The 16,284-nt window shown below is 40.5% G+C and overlaps 1 protein-coding gene across 2 annotated transcripts in view; it reads right to left on the bottom strand.

Annotated features, from left to right (window-relative positions):
• The window catches only part of LOC149790144 (phospholipid phosphatase 2-like), a 39,106-nt gene extending 33,540 nt beyond the window's left edge, over positions 1 to 5,566 (bottom strand). Inside the window, exon 1 of one of the 2 annotated variants that reach the window (XM_089972125.1) lies at positions 5,474 to 5,566. In XM_089972125.1, coding sequence (XP_089828251.1) covers positions 5,474 to 5,540 — 67 coding nt within the window. In that variant the 5' untranslated portion in view covers positions 5,541 to 5,566. Of the gene's footprint in view, positions 1 to 4,504; positions 5,321 to 5,473 lie in introns of those variants that run through there. The other variant, XM_089972126.1, reaches the window with a different exon arrangement.
• Between the last annotated feature and the right edge of the window lie 10,718 nt (positions 5,567 to 16,284).

Here is a 16,284-nt window from a genome sequence, read left to right as displayed (position 1 = left end):
GTACATGAGGGATACTGTCCTATCTTTTTATCTCGATTCCCTGTTGGTCAATAATCAGTGTGAATAATCAATGCATTCTTATCGTTGATTCCCAATTGGCCCCGAATCGCTGTGAATAATCAATGCATTCTTTAGGTCGATTCCCTATTATCCAAATATCGGTGTGAGTAATCATTGCACTCTTTAGGTCGATTCCCTATTGGCCAAAATTCAGTGTGAATAATCATTACGCTCTTTATGTCGATTCCCATTAGCCAAAATTCAGTATGAATAATCATTGCACTCTTTATTTCGATTTCCAATTGGCCCAGAATCGCTGTGAATAATCATTGTACTCTTTATGTTGATTCCCTTTTTTCCAAAATTCAGTGAGAATAATAAATGCAATCTTTATGTCTTTTCCCTATTGGCCAAAATCTGTGTGAATAATCAATGTAAGCTTTTAATCCATTCCATTTTGTTCAATAAGCGAAGGCTCTGACACAGGCTATGAGAAAAAAAATTGAATCATTTTTTATAAGCCTTTTGTGTCGATAAGGAAGGGAAATTAATTAAAAGGGAAACTGTTATCTGTACAAACATACATATAATTCTACAAGTAAAACACACTTGTTGTGAATAAAGGCGAATATTTTAAATAATAATTATCATTAATGATATTTTTAATTGTCGATATTTAAAATCTTTTGTGAATGAAACAGTAAAAATATCGTGTTATAATGTAAATTTTAAAAGTGGATTTTGTGTAGTGTCAAAAGTGATACGTGTTTCATTTGTAAAAAGGTCTGGCATTTTGTAAATAAATGTCTGCACGGGTTTGATATTGGGAACCGCATGGACTCATTTGTAAGCTTTCTGGCGTCACTACTGAAAAGCTACAGGTTTATAACCTGCCATCGGATCAGCCTGTATCTTCTGAACTGGGCACAACACTTTGAACCTTGGTGCCTAGGCACTAAATAACCTACTCATGTTGATTTGCCGAAAAACACCAAACATAATCAAACTAGGTTGGACTTTCGTTCAGAATGATGAGATATCCTAGAGCTGAATAAATGCCGTATTATAGTGATTTCAAAACATCAGTGGACCAATATGGTTTAATCGGGCCCAGCGCTCACATGGGCTCCACGAGTTGGTAATTTTAAAAAATGTATCTATAGAGAGAAAGTAAATTTAAAGCGATGGAAAAATATTTTAAGTTCAATGTCATATACAACTTGTTTTAAAGTTTATTTTCAAATGCCGTGCTTACAGAGGCCCAGCGCGTAAATCGGCAAAGACCGTTCCTGTTAACAACACATCAACTTTTAAAGTTAGGAATGTCGTATTAATGCATGATATGAATGACCTCATTGTCAGTGTTGTGTACAGTTGGTCGATTTGCACATTTGTGTTTTTTTTTTTTAGCGAAGACCCGAAAGATGCTTTACTAGTTGAGGACACGTTTTCAAATTGTAATGACTCATTTATTATTCGAGGCTATAAAAGAGATCATTCAGCAATGACACTAAAATAATTGACATCCACAGTACCCAGACGTCCAGGGTATTGGAAATTCAATCAAAAGCTATTAAAGCTATAGGAATACATTCTGTTGGCTACACGATGTATATGTAACACAATAGAATAATACTATCGTGACGGCGATAAAAAGTACAAATCAACTGCAAAGAAAATGTCTTCCAGGAAGGCGATTAGTGTCCATCTAATTACTAATTACTTGGTCCTGTCTGTCTCTTTCATCAAGCAGTTGTTGTGCATATTTAACTTGCATTGCTTTTTAATTAACTGTTTAGTTTTTATTTTGTTTCATTATGCTATTTTAATGTAACATTGTATGTTCTGCTTAATCGTGTCAAAGAACAATTTTATTTTCTACTTGACCTGATACATTGTTGTTTTTTTTTTTTAAATTTTGTAAACACCTAATTCATAGCCAAATAGTAACCAGTTAGTATGGATTCAATATTAGGATCATTACATGTATTACTAGAAGTAAACATATTTATTTGGGTCTGCGTAAAGGAGATTGGAATTTCTTTATAAATATACCTGGCCTAATTTATATATTATACATTCTATATTATAATTTTATACATTCTATATTATAATTTTAGTAACAGACCTAATTATAACTGGTATCCTTCTAGTACTTTATTTTCCATTAGGTAATAGTTTGTTTTAGAAAATGCTAATCTGACCTGAGGTCAAGTAAAGGATGATATAATCTTGTTACTGGAAAAATTAATTATTCGTGCTATAAGATCTTGAGGAAGAATCAGTTGTATTATTGTTGTGTCCAGTAGTTCATTTGGGCTGGAATTTTATTTATTCAAGTTATGTAATTCAAGTTATCATTACCCGGAAATACAAATTGCTCTTAGAAATAACATTCTTTGAAATAGAGGCTTGAATTTGTACTGAAATTTCAAATAAGGATTTATAATAGGATTGTTTTGTTGTGATCCTGAAAGAACAGTTGGCAAATCAACACGGCACATGTTACCTCAGGCACATCAACACTTCCAGCGTTGGATTAATTTGGATTTCCTCTAACGTTTATTCCGAACTTTAATATTAGGATTTGTCTCTGTAATTATAGCATTATATGGGGTTGGACTCACAATACCTTAAGTTCCTTGTTGAATTTGACAGAATACATTGCTTCACACTCTTTTATATTACTTAGTTTAAGATCATACAGTCGTAACAGAAATTTGGGGGCTCGTCCTGGAAAGAAAATATTTCAGAAATGTTTATTTTTGAAATTTTAATTCATCATGTAATGGAATTTTCTAAGTTCCATGAATTATTTCACATGTTAGAAATCTTTAGCGAAATGAAACTTTTAGAATATTATCTAAAGTGGAGAACTGTATTTCAAATCATACCCAATAACAGTTAGACGCCTTGAAAAAGGATGAATTGATCCAGCTTGTCAGAATATATGATCTTCCTGAAGCAATGGCTTCTTTAACGAAGCAAAAAATATAAAAAATAAAAATTGGCCTAATATTTGGTGGAAAAGAATGTTTTGGATAATATTGCTTTGGATATTTTATTCGTGAGTTTCCTTCTGGCTTGAATTTAAAAGTTATAGAATTGAAAAAAATACAAGAATGAAATCGAGTTTTAAAAAAAGCTTGAGTTCAAGAAAGGCATACAAATGCAGTTGCCGAAAAAATAGAGACTAATACAATTGCAGACGCAGAAAGATGAAAAATAGACAGAAAGATAAGATAGGCGTTGCAAATAAAGATGCAAAATGAAAAGAAGTTTAAATTTAGATTAAAAGATTTGGCTGTGAAACGTGAAAAGCACATAACTACAATGCATACAAATTCAAGGTTTGATGTTATTAAATATTAAAAGAGAACGGTAGATCAATGTTCTTCATAATGGGAACATTGCTGAAATTTTGAAATGGCCAAGAGAGCATTGGACATTATTAGTACAAAGTGTACTGATTGGCAGAGATCGTGACATTTACATTGCAGTGTCGCTACATCAGGGTGCTGATTATGATTTTGCTAAGGAATATATCCTGAAGAGGTATGAGTGAGCGCCCGAGGTATATCAACAAGGACTTATGTATTGGAGAACATCAACTGACCAAACCCATGTCAAATTCGCATGGGAAAAATGCAGTATAATTTGATAGCTGTTGCTGTTCTAAAAATATTAATAAAGATTACAAAAACCTCAGACAATTCCTATTAGATAGGAGTTAAAAAATTTCATTTATAGTGACATTAGGACTTTCCTTGATGAACACAAGGTATCAACTTCAGAAAATTCTGCTCGTACAGATGATGAGTATTTTGTAGCTCATAAAGATTCTTTTGGCAGCAATTCTTTTACGCAGAAGTCTTCGGGTAAAACTAAAACACTATTTCAGTCTAATACGTGCACTTCCAAATTTCAGACTGGTACAACTTTTAGAAATCAAGTTTTTGATAAGATAAGACACTAAAAGCTATTATCTCTTCCTACGTGTGCATATTACAAGAGGAAAGGATGTTATTTATGATTGCTACAAATTGACAACAACAAAAAAACAATAGAATAAAGACAGAGCTATTCTAAACGCTGTTATTTCTATAACGTCAAGGTCGCGGCCATTTACTGGAAGCAATACATTTGTAGGGTCAAAAAACCCGTATTCTGATTTTATTATGGAGAAGTATGAACCATTCATGTCGAAGGTTCAATATCACTCACGTGTGATTTTGCCAATATATTATGCATCCAGCAATTCAAATCAAAAGTGAAATTAATCTGCGAGAGAACTACAATGGATGAAACGTTTCCGTACGGTGATTGAGTTTTGTCTCTATTGCTCATTTCAAAGATTTTTTTCCGAATAGGTATTATGGTACTTACAAAGTTATAAAGATAATAAGACAGTTAAATTACAATATTAGTACTCCTGGGGTATAACTATATTACCGGCATGTTGATAGAGATAGTTAGGTTAATCATGCAATCAATTTAGTTGTACCTGTCCCACACATTTCTGCTGCTCTTTCTGCCTCGGAGGAGAGATTTTCGGAGAATTTTTCTCTTGTCTTGCGCTCTATATTACCTCTTTGTCATCAACTATACATTCTTTGTTCAGCCCATCTTTCAATTGCTGTGATTCAGCACATTTGCCTTGATCTTTGTCCTGTGCTCTATTATTTCCAACATTCTTTGCCTGATCCTCATTTCTCTTTTGTTTTGTTTTTTCTACCCGAGAACTTCTTTCGCTGTCTCTTTCGTTAAAATCCAGACGTTCCGTTTCTCTTTTTTCCGTATTAGGAGAGTACTTAATGTGTAGAGACAAGATGATTTCTTGTTTTGTAACCGGATGATTCACCTTTGAGGCGTCAGAGTGTTTCGTCCTGATATTTCCTAGTCGGGCCTTCCTTAGCTTGAGTTTGAGCTTGGTTAAAAGCAGGTTGTGATCACTTCCAAAATTAGCATGTCTCGTGGCTCTCACATTCAGCACGGAGTGACACCACCTTCTCCTATGGATGATCAGCCTGGATTTGATTCATCCCATAAGGCACAAATATATTTCGGACATTCAGTTGAAACCACTGTCACCCCAACAGTAACCAGAAGTATAACATCATACATTTGAATTTCCGGCACAAGAAGAAGAAATAATAACCATTGGAACATTAACACCTTTTTCTCCACCTGTGATTTTATCTACTCTGCAGCGTTTGAATATTCTACACTCATCCAAACAGCTCTGAGTCATTTCAGTAACAACCTGCCCACCTACAAAGACCTACCACCAGCCTAATATCACCTTCAACCTCACTAATTGTCCAACTCTACAGTCCCCTCCATAGCTTCCACCACCAGACTACTATCCCCAACGCCCGTTTTTTGGGCTTCGCATTCGTACACATATAGCCCCTGTCTAAACTATTTACATCAACTTCGCGCCGAAACACACTATTAACATATATGTACTCACCTGCCAGGAATATCCCTACATCCAGAACTAATGTTAATGCACGATACATTTTTGTATTGGACGACATGTTAGTTAACGACAACGTAAACACTCCTAAAGGAGGGCATGTAGATAACAGTATTAAGGTACATAACTGTCACAAATGATAAGTTCTTTGGCCATAAACTTCAACTTGTGCAAACCCGTACGAGTGATATCGGGAAAAAAATTGTTAACACAGCATGAACATAAATAGACATGATTTTTTCAGAAATGAAATTCGTTTTTCTTCTTTATTTCACAAATAGTGCGCTTGATTTCAATATAGAAATAATAGTGAACATACAGTTTTTACTGATCATAATTTTATCAGAAAGATAGTTGGTGTTTATGGCGTGCACAATAAACCCCACTGAAGTTTAAATAAAAAATAAACTACCCAGTTTATTAAATTATTATCTACGCTCAGCATTCAGCATTAATTGTTATATAGTATTTAATACAGTTCATGTACTCAACATTTAATATCTAAAGCGGTATTTTACGAAGAAACGGTTTCTTGACGCTATCATCGGTAGTTTTATCTAACTCCACATAAATAACATTATTATGAGAAAAGTTTATTATATATATATATATATATATAGATAAAGATATATATAGATAGATAGATAGAGAGAGAGAGAGAGAGAGAGAGAGAGAGAGAGAGAGAGAGAGAGAGAGAAGCCAGATTGCTAGACAACTGTTTGGGTAAGCCGTGTATTAAGATATGTCAGACGACGAATTTAGAATACATTGAATGTATGCACTGAACAATCAAACAGAAAACATGATGAAATTAAATTACATGTACATTTCTTGAGAATAAAATTATCTGATTCGGTAGCCCATTAAATAATCATAAGTACCTGTAACTAGTTGGTATTTTAATTGTTCAACGTGTCTATAAATTTGGGAGTAGTTAAGTGGGATACCCTAGCCTCAATGGGAATTAGCATTACACAGACCCCTGGGACACTCTAGCCTCAATGGAAATTTAACATGGAGAAAAATCGTGGGACACTCTAGCCTCAAGGGGAATTTAACATGGGAAAAAGTCTTGGGTCACTCTAGCCTCAAGGGAAATTGAACATGGGATTTTTTTTTTTTAAATTTTTTTAAAAAAGGGATAGGCAATTGAAAGGCTATCTCTTTTCGAGAAATATGGCTGGCCCTGAAAAGGGCCTTTGGGTTTATGTTAATATTAATATTAACATAGATGGCATCTGTCACATCTTCTTCTTCTTCTTCTTAAACTCCTTCTAACTGCCGGTCCATACACAAGTACCCTCTTGAGACATCCTTGTCTTTCTATGTAAACTCTCCTCATCCATTGACTAGTATCTGTCCTATCAACAACAGTCCACTTGGACCTGACATACATGAGCATGTCCGTCCTAAACATCATGGAAGACACAAGGGTGGATGACTCAACTGTGGTCCACATCTTGAAGCGACGAGAATAGGTGAATCAATGCAGTGAACTGCGCTTATTTATAGGTACAGGAAGGATTGAAACGGATTGAATTCATTCACCAATCCGAACACGCGTTACAAAATTCAGTCAGCTCGCATCCAATCCGAAGAGAGCAGTCTGTGACGTCACGTGGTCTATATAGATTCGTTAGCGCTTTTGTGCAGTCAATCTATACGACAGTGATTCAACATGACGGAAACTCAGAAAACGATCCATTGGGGTGCACCAGCAGGGGAGACTGCCCAAGGGAACCCGGACTTACTTTCAGAAGAGGTACATTGGGATTTTGTGGATTTTCTTACCTCGCAAGAATTTGTTCCGGAACCTTCGTTACCTTCTTCATTACCGCAAGTGGAGAATTTTAGACAGAGACAGAAAGAAGAATTGGAGAAATTTATGCAACGACAAAAGGAAGCGGAACAAGCTTTTCTCCTACAGCAACAGCAACAGCAACAAGAAGAGGTAAGAAAAAAACAACAACAAGAAGAAGTAGCAGCAAAGAAACAAGAGGGTGAAAATCAAACGGCTACGGTACTGTTGGACATTTTAGCGGAGTTAAGAAGTCTGAAACAAATGTATCAGACTTCTTTATCACGACCGAAGAGAATACGACCTTCCCGAGCTAAACACGCCAACCCTGTGACTAAGCCTATCGTACCACCCTTAATGATTTCAACCCAATCATCAGAAGTAGGCCTCGGCCGTGGCAAAGGCTTAAGGCAGTTAAAGTTGATTGGTTAAACTCACCCCTACACCAAAATAAAAAGGCCCTTTTCAGGGCCACCCACTTCTCTCGAAAAGAGATAGCCTTTCAATTTGCCAATAACTCAAAAATCAACAAAAAAAAGCAAACCATTTTACCCTTATAGTACATGTCTGTGTATGAGTGCGTGAGTGTAGCTTCTTATTTTAAAAACAAAACTCAAAGACACTTACCTTATATCATTCATGTATTCTTTTATCCATTTTTTACAATCCAATTCACAATTCACCACAGAACACTTTAATTAAAAGTTCATTGACTTCTTCTTTCTCCTTGTTTAGTCTCTGTTTTTTGAATTTCTTCACCGTTTTTTCCTCATTTTCTTCCCTTCTTCTTTTCTTCTCCTGTTTCTTTGCTTCTTTTAAATAGAATTGTCTTCTTTCTTCCTCTTCTTCCTCTGAAGAATCCCTCTCTTCTTTCGAAGAATCCCTCTCTTCTTTCGAAGAATCCCTCTCTTCTTCCGAAGAATCCCTCTCTTCTTCTGAAGAATCCTTCTTTTCTTCTGACTCCTCTTGTTTCTTTTTTGGGCAATCTGGAGACCAATGTCCTTTTTCTTTACAATAATAACAGGTATCTTGACTTTTGTCTTTTTTAGCCCCTGTTTTTTTTTTTTTTGACGGTCTGGACACTCTGAAGACCAATGCCCTTTCTTCTGACAGATATAGCAAGTATCTTGACTTTTATCTCGAAAGGAAGGAGAGTAGTCCGTAGGCTGGTCTGAAGAGAATTTTCTAATGACCCCTCGCAAAGATCTGACGAAACGTTAGTCTCTTCCATCGTTGTGCTCGGCTTGAGAGTGAAATGAATAGTGAAAGAACAAGACACACACCCTTTTATATACGGTGGTCTGCCATGACTATAAATTAGTCTATGGTGTTTACACTTGAGTCATTTGACGTTTTGCACTCAAGATGAAACGATCCCATTCATTCGAGAAGAAAGAAGAAGAAAGTAAGAGGCAGAAACGTGATCTATCGCCTCGTACCAGAGCTGAAATCTTGGCACAAATTCATGCCAGTGATTTTGAAGAGGACATGAGTGAACCAGAATTTGAAACCTCTAAACCAAGTTCGTCACCCTTAGTCAACCCTGAAAAATACTATTCCATTCGAGAGACGGAAAAGCGCTCCTCTAGAAAATTTAGAACCACGGCTTACACCTACACGGTGAAGTTTAAAGATTTCAAGGCCGACGTACCATTGGAGAAAGCAGAAGGGTTCATCACTGGGGTGTGGGATTCTTTGCTCACCGCACTCAAGCGACAATGTCAACCCAAAGAAGACGATCGCTTGACACTATCCATAGATCACGACGGTTTGAAATCCCCTGTTTGGATCGAGTTTAGCAGACCCGCAGAACTAACTCCTTCCAAAGTCATGGACAAGATTCAACACGTACAACAATCTAATGACCAGTTTGACATCACCGATGGTAAAGCCACACTGAAAATGGCTCACGTCTCTCTTCCTCAAGGGACTGGACGCAAAAAGATGTTATTGGTGGACGACCCTCGCAACACCAAAACAAGTCTCGTCCGAATTAACAACCCTCATGACCAGATGTGTTTAGCCCGAGCCATCGTGGTGGGACGAACCTATACCAACAAGAACGACACGACAGAATGGAAAAGAGCCTGGAAAACTATTCGACAATCGGACCGAGCCAAACAACGAAACGAAGCAGAACTCCTGTTGCAACAAGCTGGTCTGTCCAAAGACACACCCTGTGGCATTCCTGAGATGCAGAAATTGCAAGATGCCCTAGCTCCACGCTACACCTTGAAAGTGCACCCTCAAGAAATGCGTGGGTCTCTGTTGTTTCGAGGCCAAGATTTTAAGGACGGAAAATACATTCACCTTTATCATCACGATGACCATTTCGATACCATTACCAGTATCACTGCATTCCTGCGATACGGTTATTATTGTGAGAAATGTGATTATGGTTATAACAATCGAGAGCAACACAAGCATTGTGGATGGAAATGCCCAGGATGTTTGGCCTCTCAACCCTGTCTGAGCGAAGAACCAGTGCCTTGTTCAACTTGTTTGCGCACGTTTGTCAGCCCTACCTGTTACCAACAACATTTGAAGACGCAAGGTTCACAGAAGAAATGTGCTTGTCAACTCCTGAGATTGTGCCCTACCTGTGGACAAGGCATACTTACCAATAATGCCAAGGCACACGTATGTCGAGGAAAGAAAAAATGTCACATTTGTCACCGCATCGTGGACTTGGAACACCAATGCTACGTGCAAAAATACCAACCCCCACCAGAGAAAGAGGACGGTCACAAGAAGAAAGGCAATTTCATCTTTTTCGATTTCGAATGCATGCAAGAGACCGGCATTCACATTCCTAATTTCTGCGTGGCTCATCGAGCGTGCGAGAAGTGCATTCAAGAACCTATCTTCAGTCATTGCCCTCACTGCAGCAAGATTTCCGGAGGGCGTGAAAAAATCTTTCGGGGACCAAACACGTTAGCCGATTTTGCCCAATGGGTCTTAGACTCCATCGACAAGACGTGGAGCCCAGAGGACATCGAACGTTACGGAGATTGTCATCGTCATGCCACGGTGATGGCTCACAATTTCTCCGGATACGATGGACAGTTTCTTTTGAGGTACTATACGGAACATGGCACCGAACGTCCTAAAGTGATTTTGAACGGAGCCAAAATCATTTTCATGCAAGTGGGACAAGTGCAGTTTAAAGATTCGATGAGTTACTTGGCCATGCCTTTGAGTCGAATGCCTAAAACGTTTGGAATGACAGAAATGGCTAAAGGGTACTTTCCTCACTTTTTCAATACAGAAGCCAATCAACACGCCGTTCTACCCCATTTGCCTGAGGCTCACTATTACGACCCCGACAACATGCGTACCGAACAACGAGAAGCTTTCTACGCTTGGTACCAGGCTCATGCCTCTGACCCCTTCGACTTTCAGGAAGAAATGTTAAAGTATTGTCGTTCCGACGTGGACATTTTACGACGTTGCTGTGGAAAATTTCGAGAACTGTTCATGGAACACGGAGGGGTCGATCCTTTGAAAGAAGCTTGCACCATTGCCAAAGCGTGTTCCTTAGTGTACCGCCAACGATTTATGCCTGAAAACACCGTGGCTGTCATCAGTCCTCAAACGACCAACTATGTCAAGCGTCAATACTCGGTCAAAGCCCTACGTTGGTTACATTACTTGTGCGACAAGGAAGACAAGTGGATTCAGCATGCCCGCAACGGAGGAGGCGAAAAGACCATCGGAACGTATTCGGTCGATGGCTGGGACTTAGAAAACCCCAAGATCGTGTACGAGTTTAACGGTTGCTTATTTCACGGATGTCCCGTCTGCTACCCTGAACGTGACACTAAAAATCAGTTTTTACAAAGGACCATGGAAGACTTGTACCAGGACACTTGTCAGCGGCGCCTAAAGTTAGAACAGCAAGGATACCAAGTGGTGGAAATGTGGGAACACGAGTACGATCACCGTATGAAAACCGATCCCGAGTTTAAACGCCTCGTGGAAAGTTACCAGTTCATGGACCCGCTGAACCCGAGGGATAGTTTGTACGGAGGAAGGACCAATGCCACCTGTTTGCTGTACCAAGCCGACGAAGAGAAAGGAGAAGAAATCAAATACTTGGACGTGTGTTCGCTGTATCCCTACGTGTGCAAATATTGTCGCTTTCCTGTAGGGCACCCGCAATTGCTGACGGAACACATCGACCTGAAAAACATTCGACAATACGAAGGCTTGATCAAGTGCAATGTTTTGCCTCCCACGAACCTATACCATCCCGTCTTACCTCACCATTGTCAAGGCAAATTGATGTTTCCCTTGTGCCGTACTTGTGCCGAAACGTGCAACCAAGATCAGCCTTGTCATCACAGCCAGGAAGAACGGGCCTTGACGGGAACCTGGGTCAGCGTAGAATTGTTCAAAGCTCTGGACATGGGATACCAACTGTCAGAAGTGTACGAAATTTGCCACTTTCCCAAGACACAACAGTACCACAAGGGTGACCCTACTCAGAAAGGCATTTTCGCTGACTACGTGGATGCCTTTTTGAAACTGAAGCAAGAAGCCAGCGGCTATCCTTCCTGGTGTCACACTCCCGAAGACCAAATACAATTCAAAGAGAAATACTATGCACAAGAAGGCATCTCTTTAGATCACATCGAGAAAAACGAAGGCAGGCGATCGTTTGCCAAAGTGATGTTAAATTGCTTGTGGGGTAAAATGGCACAACGACCGTGTTTACCCAAGACGGAATATTTGACAGAACCTTCCCGCTACTTCCAGATGATTCACGACAAAACCAAATACATGAAACACGTGGACGTCGTTCGAGAGGATTTGATCTTGGTCAATTACGAAGAAGATCTGGACTTTGTACAAGACGACCCTTTTGGAAATGTCATCATTGCGGCTTACGTGACAGCCCATGCTCGCTTAAAATTGTACGAAGCTTTAGAACTGTTAGGGGAACGCGTCCTGTACTTTGACACGGACAGTTGCATTTACATCCATCACCCGATTCAACATCACCCTGACATCGAAGGAGACCATTTAGGAGCCTGGACAGACGAGCATCCCGACGACAAGATTCTAAGTTTCGTCAGTGGCGGCCCCAAAAATTACGGCTACGAATACCGGGACAAACAAGGAGAAGTGCACACGACGTGCAAAGTGAAAGGACTGACTCTGAATCATCGTACCAGTCGAGTGGTCAACTTTGGGGTATTGAAAGAAGCCTTGCAATCGGGAGAGGATGGAAACTTTAAAGTGACCACCTATCAACCGAACAAGACTGTACGTTTACCCACTCACCACATCGTCAGTCGACCCTTGGAAAAAGTCTATCAAATTGTATACCAGAAGCGAGTGCGACTTCCCAATCACTTTACGTTGCCGTACGGTCACGTCGGTATTGGTCTGTATATAAAAAGGAACCCTAGGCAAGATCGATAGTTCATTGTTCATTGAAGTAACTTACCATGTCGTTGACGAAGAAGAAACCAGATTGGTTTGGCTTGGACCCAAGAGGTGGCCCAGTATGCACGAGAGTTATTCAAGGAAAAAAGTTGCTTTTCAACCCGTGTTAGTGACGGTGCCAGAAGTACCCGTCACCCAGGACGGGACTGTCGTGGACAGGCCTGAAAGACCCTTTCGGGAGGACACTTGTGTGACCTTACCCCCTACTATAGAACTGGTTAGAACTTTACCCAAAACATGTTGTACAGACACTTGTGTTTATTCCACGTTCATGGTTATCATGTGCCTTTTATTCTTGTACTTAAGCCTTTGGCTTTTATGTATTTTTGTCTTTCGTATTCATGTTTGAAAAACACATTCAATAAACGTGTTCTGAAAAAGTATATAAACTCTTGTCTTGTTTGTTTTTTGTGTCACAAGTGACATTTCTCACACAATGGCTACCTCTGCTGTCTCTGCTCCCTCTTCCTCTACTGACAAAGTCATCGACGAACACTTAGATCGTGCCAGTTGGGAGGCTTTGTATCTTCGCCATCCCTTTAACATGCTCATTGCTGGACCTAGCGGTTCAGGCAAAACCGAATTCGTCAAACGTTTGATCGAACATAAACATCATTTGATCGATCGGCCACCTCAGCGGATCGTGTGGTGTTACAAAGAGTGGCAATCGGCGTACAGCCTCTTGCGAGAAAGTCAAGGCGATTCCATCGTGTTTGTGGAAGGCATTCCTAAAGAAGACGACGGCATCGTCTCTGACTCCCGTCAAACCCGTTTGGTCATTTTCGACGACATGTTAGGAGAAGACGAAGAAGAAATTAAACTGTGGTTCACGCGCAAAGGGCATCACAGTAATGCCAGTGTCGTTTACATCACCCAAAATTTGTTTCAACAAAGTAAAGCCCATCGCACCATCAGTCTCAATGCGCATTACGTGGTCTTGTTTAAAAGCCCTCGAGATAAATCGCAAGTGCAAGTCTTAGCCAAACAGTTAGGAACGCCTTGGCTGACTCAGGCGTACGACGATGCCACTCAAACGCCACACGCCTATTTACTCGTCGATTTGAAACCTACGACCCCCGAGGATTTGCGATTTCGTACCCACTTGTTTCACCACTGGTGCCAAGACGGAGGGCCTGTCCTGTACACGTCTCCGTCCTCGACTTCATTTCACTCCCCATAAAAAAATCTATAAAAACCTCAGACCCTTTTTTCGTCTGTCTCACACAGTGTGAACATGACGTCCCTTCAGTCGCATCTTCACGTCAAATTGATTCGTGCCTTGTATGGCATCAGTCGAGAAAAAAATCCACAAACACGAGCTCGTGTCTTAGAAGCTAGTCTCAAAGAAGTCTTACGATGGTTCACGGTGACGGCACGTCAATTACTCCAAGGAATCATTCAGATTCCTCATCAAACCAAACGCTTTTTCGATCGAAACAAAGTCGCTTTGGTCCAACTGGCCGATCCCCGCATCGACACTCAAACCAAAAAACAAATCATTTTGAAACCTGGATGGAGCGGTACTCTAGGAGGGGTCATCATTCGCTCACTTTTAAGATGGGATCCTAATGCCCCCAAAGTTATCCCCAAGACAGAAGTCCAAAGAAGTCCCAAGAAGAAGAAAAAGACCAGGTCCCCAAAGAGAAGAACTTCTCCAGTGGCAGGACCCTCCTCTTACCAGACACCACCACCCCGGAAAAAGAAAAGAAGCCCCCAGAAAAAGAAACAGAGAAAAAGTCCCCAGAAAAAGAAAAGTCCACAGAAAACTAGTCGCAAGAGAGGCACTTCGGCCAGGACGCAACCTTACACTCGCAAACCACGACCTGCCACGGCGGTGACTGCGTCTCCGGCAGCCTCACGTTTTTCCACTTCTCCGTTAATGACACCCAGAACTGAAGAGTACTTGGAGACGTTGATCACACCAAGAACATCTCCGTTGATGACCCCCAAAAGAACTTCCCCAGTGGCAGGACCTTCCAATTTACTGGCAGTAGCTGCTGCTCACAAAGTACCTTCTCCCAAAATCAAAGTCCAAGAAAGATCGGGCATGTTACAAAGTTTACTGGATTTGTCCAAGCAAGAACTGGCTCGATTTAGTCCGTTGCGTACCACTGCGCGACGTGTCATGCCTGTCATGAAGTTGATACGACGTAAAGACAATCAGTGGCGACGCGTTCCAGTATAAAAAAGGCCTGTGACCAAGTCGGGGTATCAGTGTTTTTTGGTGCTCCTGAAGACTCAAAGATGTCACCCTCCAGAAAACCCCAAGGAAAGAAAAGGAAAGGACTGCCTCCTCGTTTAGTCAAACATGGGGACATGTTATCTGTCCTGTCCAAAGCTTCTCCACCCCTACGAGAAAAACTTATTCAAACGGCCTCCAAAGAGGTCATCGATACCGTGTGCGAATGTTGTTTGAACGTTTTGAAAGGCACGATCCCTTTGTCCAAACACCAGAAACAATGCTTAGGCAAACATCGTCACGTTCTTCGCCAAATGGTTCAAAAGAAAATTCCCATTCGTCAAAAGAAGAAGATGTTAGTGCAACGTGGTGGTATTTTACCTCTCTTGTTAGGCCCCATACTGAAAGGAGTCTTGGGAACCATGTTGGGAGGACTGGTGGGAACAAGATAAAAAGGCCTCGGAAGTTCCAAGATCTCAGAATCGACCCCTGACAACCCCATGGAAGGACGAAAACTAGCTTTAGTGCCTTACAAACGATGGATGGAATACCATCGGTGGCAAGAACAACACACCCCGCATTTACCTCCCAATCCCAATTTGAGCGAGATGTCCCAGTTACAACACGAATTGCAGTCCTTGATGGATCGCCAAGATTTGTCCGAAACAGAAAAATCGCAAAAGTACGGTCAACTCTTGCAACGACTGCAACTCTTTCACCAGAAAGCTTTAGACGAAACAGCTCTACCCACTCTGAAAGATTTTAAGACCTTGATGAAAAGTCCAGCACCATCACCAGTACCAGTACCAGTGACCAAGACAGAAAAAGGAAAAGAAGAAGAAGAAGAAGGGTTTCAAACTCCACCAGAAAAGGTACGCAAGTTAACAACACCACCTACCTCCAGAATTGGATGGATTAAAAAGAGAAAAAGAAAGTGAAGACAGAAGTGACGACAGAAGTTAAACAAGAACCGATATCCCCTGCTCAGACATCCTCCTCCTCTTCAACACCTATTGCCGGTCGCACACGCAAAGCATTGCAATCCAAGAAAATACCCCAAGAGAAAAAGAGTAGCATCCTCCAAGAGTGGGTGCCTTATTAACACACCAACCAACACAAAAAAAAAAATGGAAAAAGTCTTAGCCAGCATTTACTACGATCCCTCGCATCCTGCAGGTTACGCAGGAGTTCAAAAATTGTATCGTGCTGCCAAAACGTGACTGAAAAGTCTCCGTTTACCTCAAGTGCAACGATGGTTACAAGAACAAGCTACCTACACTTTACACAAACCCATTCGACGCAAGTTTGCCAGAAGTCGCACCCGAGTGGAAGGCATCGATCATCAATGGCAAGCCGATTTAGCCGATGTCTCTCATT

Source organism: Sinohyriopsis cumingii, chromosome 10 (assembly GCF_028554795.1).
Source record: "Sinohyriopsis cumingii isolate HCF-2022 chromosome 10, ASM2855479v2, whole genome shotgun sequence".
Lineage (NCBI taxonomy): Eukaryota > Metazoa > Mollusca > Bivalvia > Unionida > Unionidae > Sinohyriopsis > Sinohyriopsis cumingii.
This window is presented reverse-complemented; position numbering and strand designations above follow the sequence as displayed.